Below are 2,699 nucleotides of genomic sequence, written 5' to 3' on the forward strand. Positions count from 1 at the left end.
CTTTGTATTTTGAGGTTGGCTGCAATATGTTCAGCACCCATGCTGTTGTCTGTAACCAGCTGCAGCCCTTACCCATGATGATATCTTCCAGATAGCCAACAACTATATCAAACTCCTCATTAGAGGGGGTGGAGCTGAAAGCAAAGAAAGACAGGATACATAAATACATATTTCAACCACAGCAGAAGTTAAAGTCAAAATTAAAAAGTGTTAACGAAAGCCTAAGCACAAATAAACCCGTTAATTACAAGATAACTGAATAACTTCCTAGTTTCAACCTACAAAATAATCCATGACACTGATGAGAAGGCTGCTCCATGGAGATTCTCATCAGGCCTCTACTATAGTTCCTCCCAGTAAGGTGCCTAATTGAAAAAAAGAATAAATGTTGTTTTACTGGCATTACTGTCAAGGTAATTCTAGTTCTGGTGCAGAAGGATGTAAAGAGTGTAATTAGAACAGCAAATTAAGCCTTTTCCAACCCACAAATCCCAGCTGCTACCACAGTTTTCCTTATGTCCCCTTTCCTGCATTAACTGTACACGGTGATCACAGAACTCCAGACACTCTAGAGAATATTCTGAAATACTTAGTCTTGTGGAACCACTTAAACTGAAATGTATAAGAAAGTTTTACAGAACTGAAGAAAATGAAATTTTTTTYYTWWKSMARRAAMMWYCYTWWKKKSYYCMAAWWAAWKGGRWWAWYCTCCTAAGTTATTCTATTATTAGCAAGCATTAAACACCATTATGGATTTGAAGTCATCCAGGAAAGAAACCTCTGGGACCAACATCAGGACACTGGATCCCTCTGCTAAATCTATTATTGTGCAACTTGTTCAGACACAGTAAATAATCCACCAGATCTCTCTGGCATTCACAGTTTATCTTTAGTGGGGGATGAACTCTTCCTGTATTCTCCAGAAGATGAAAAACAAGCTTTTCTCACACATGAGGAAAACAAGTCTCAAGGGAAAAATTAGCCTTGATCAGCAAAAGCACCATTTAAATTCAATTAAATGTCTCCCTCTCTTTCAAATGTCTCTTTAGCAAACAGAGCAGAACAGCCCTTCAGACTAAGTTTTAAAAAGCTCATTATTTTGGTATTAGGTAACACTCCAGTGAAATTAATCCAAAAGCAGTTTAACCAACAGTTTACCTCTAATGAACTCACTCTGGGCTCACTCTGACCAGGAAAAATTAAAGAGAGATTTAATTTGAAAGGGCGTCTGATCACCAAGCGATGTCCCAGCAACATTCCTGATCCGTGAAGCCTCGGGAGACGAGCGAAGCCAAGGCAAGGCCTGGAAGAGCCCGCGAGAGGGCGGCACAGGGCCGGGAGAGGGGCTGGCACGGCCCGGGCCGAGGGGACACACCTGAGCACCTCACCTGGGCTGCAGGTCACGGGCTCAGCGCTCCCCTTGGCATGCAAGGGCAGGACACTTTGCTATGGATAATCTCCACCATTTTTCCTCCCTCCAAATAAATGCCACTACTAGTTTTATCCTAACAGCAACAGAAAAAGTAAGTCAAGTAATGGAACTTTAACTGCTCCAGAAGACACTTATTCCATCTCTCTATACAACACATGTACATCCAGACACCTGCAGAGACATGGGCTCAGCAATCCTGTGGGTAAAGCCCCTGTCACCTCGTAATGCCAAGCACAGCATCTAGATCAGCACACATCTTAGCATTTCCCAGTGTGAAATTTGGTTGAGGACACCTGTAAGAGGTCTCAGGATTTATAAGGAGCACACTCAAACACAGAGGGATAGTCTGTCCTCAGAACTCGCGACACAAGACGACAAAAGCTCTTGAAAAGGAGAAATTTTGGATTTCAAATCAACACCCCAAAAAATAATTTCCGGCCTTACAGTGCTTGTTTTGTTCCCTCAGCCAGGGCTGCCTGGTGCTATGCTGACAGCAGTGATATTTAGTTTGACTTCACCTAAACTCTGCACTGACGTTATTCCCTCCTGAAGCTTTGCATTCTTCACCTTTGTTCTCCTAAGAGGCAGAATCTGCTAATCATTGTGGTGTAAATTCATTCGTGTAATTAGATTCCTATTAAGATATTTTAATTAGCAATTAGCTTCTTGAAAATCTGACACAGAATGTAGCATACTCACGTGGCTACACCCAAGTTTTCTCCATCAGCAGTCTCCATCGTTCCTGCCTAACCAGACTGGAAGAGACAATCTGTACGTTGCTGCTCTTAGTGGCTATTTCTTCTTTTTGGACAAACTGCTAAGGAATAACATGTGACTTTGCATTAATACAAATTCAACTGTTAAACTATCATACCCTTCCCAAACAGCAGGAGAGAATTTTTAATTATTAAACACAAGAATTCTGAAATCCTGTTCTTTCAAAGTGAAGGCTACTTCTTTTCTGTAATAACCCAAATTCTCTAGGGACCTTCTCTGCCTACCCAGAGAACAGGCTCAAACCTGCATACACCTGCAGTCAGCCCCTAGAAAGGGGTTTTGGGTCACCTCTGCATGTCTTCTGCTGAGACATCTATGACTGACCATTATAGCAACGAAGCCAGATGAAGATGCCACCCTGCTCCAGTGTCCCAGACCAGGTTCTGGACAGCGATCCCAGGGGCTCTGTGCAGCGCCGGGCTGTGTCCCCCCGTGCCCCGGGCGGTGAGCAGGGGGTGATCCATCACCCGGGACAGGGCACAGAGAGCCC

General features: G+C 43.4%; 1 protein-coding gene across 1 annotated transcript in view; it reads right to left on the reverse strand.

The window, feature by feature from the left end:
• ARL2BP (ADP ribosylation factor like GTPase 2 binding protein) overlaps window positions 1-2,648 on the reverse strand; it is a 6,482-nt gene extending 3,834 nt beyond the window's left edge. The window contains exons 1-2 of the mRNA XM_008924199.3: window positions 2,132-2,648; window positions 73-134 (exon numbers count right to left, since the gene is read on the reverse strand). Of these exons, the coding sequence (XP_008922447.1) occupies window positions 73-134; window positions 2,132-2,169 (100 nt within the window). The 5' untranslated portion in view covers window positions 2,170-2,648. The remainder of the gene's footprint in view (window positions 1-72; window positions 135-2,131) is intronic.
• Between the last annotated feature and the right edge of the window lie 51 nt (window positions 2,649-2,699).

The sequence above is a fragment of the Manacus vitellinus genome, unplaced genomic scaffold (assembly GCF_001715985.3).
Source record: "Manacus vitellinus isolate BGI_N305 unplaced genomic scaffold, ASM171598v3 scaffold_10_pilon, whole genome shotgun sequence".
NCBI classification, from domain to species: Eukaryota; Metazoa; Chordata; class Aves; order Passeriformes; family Pipridae; genus Manacus; species Manacus vitellinus.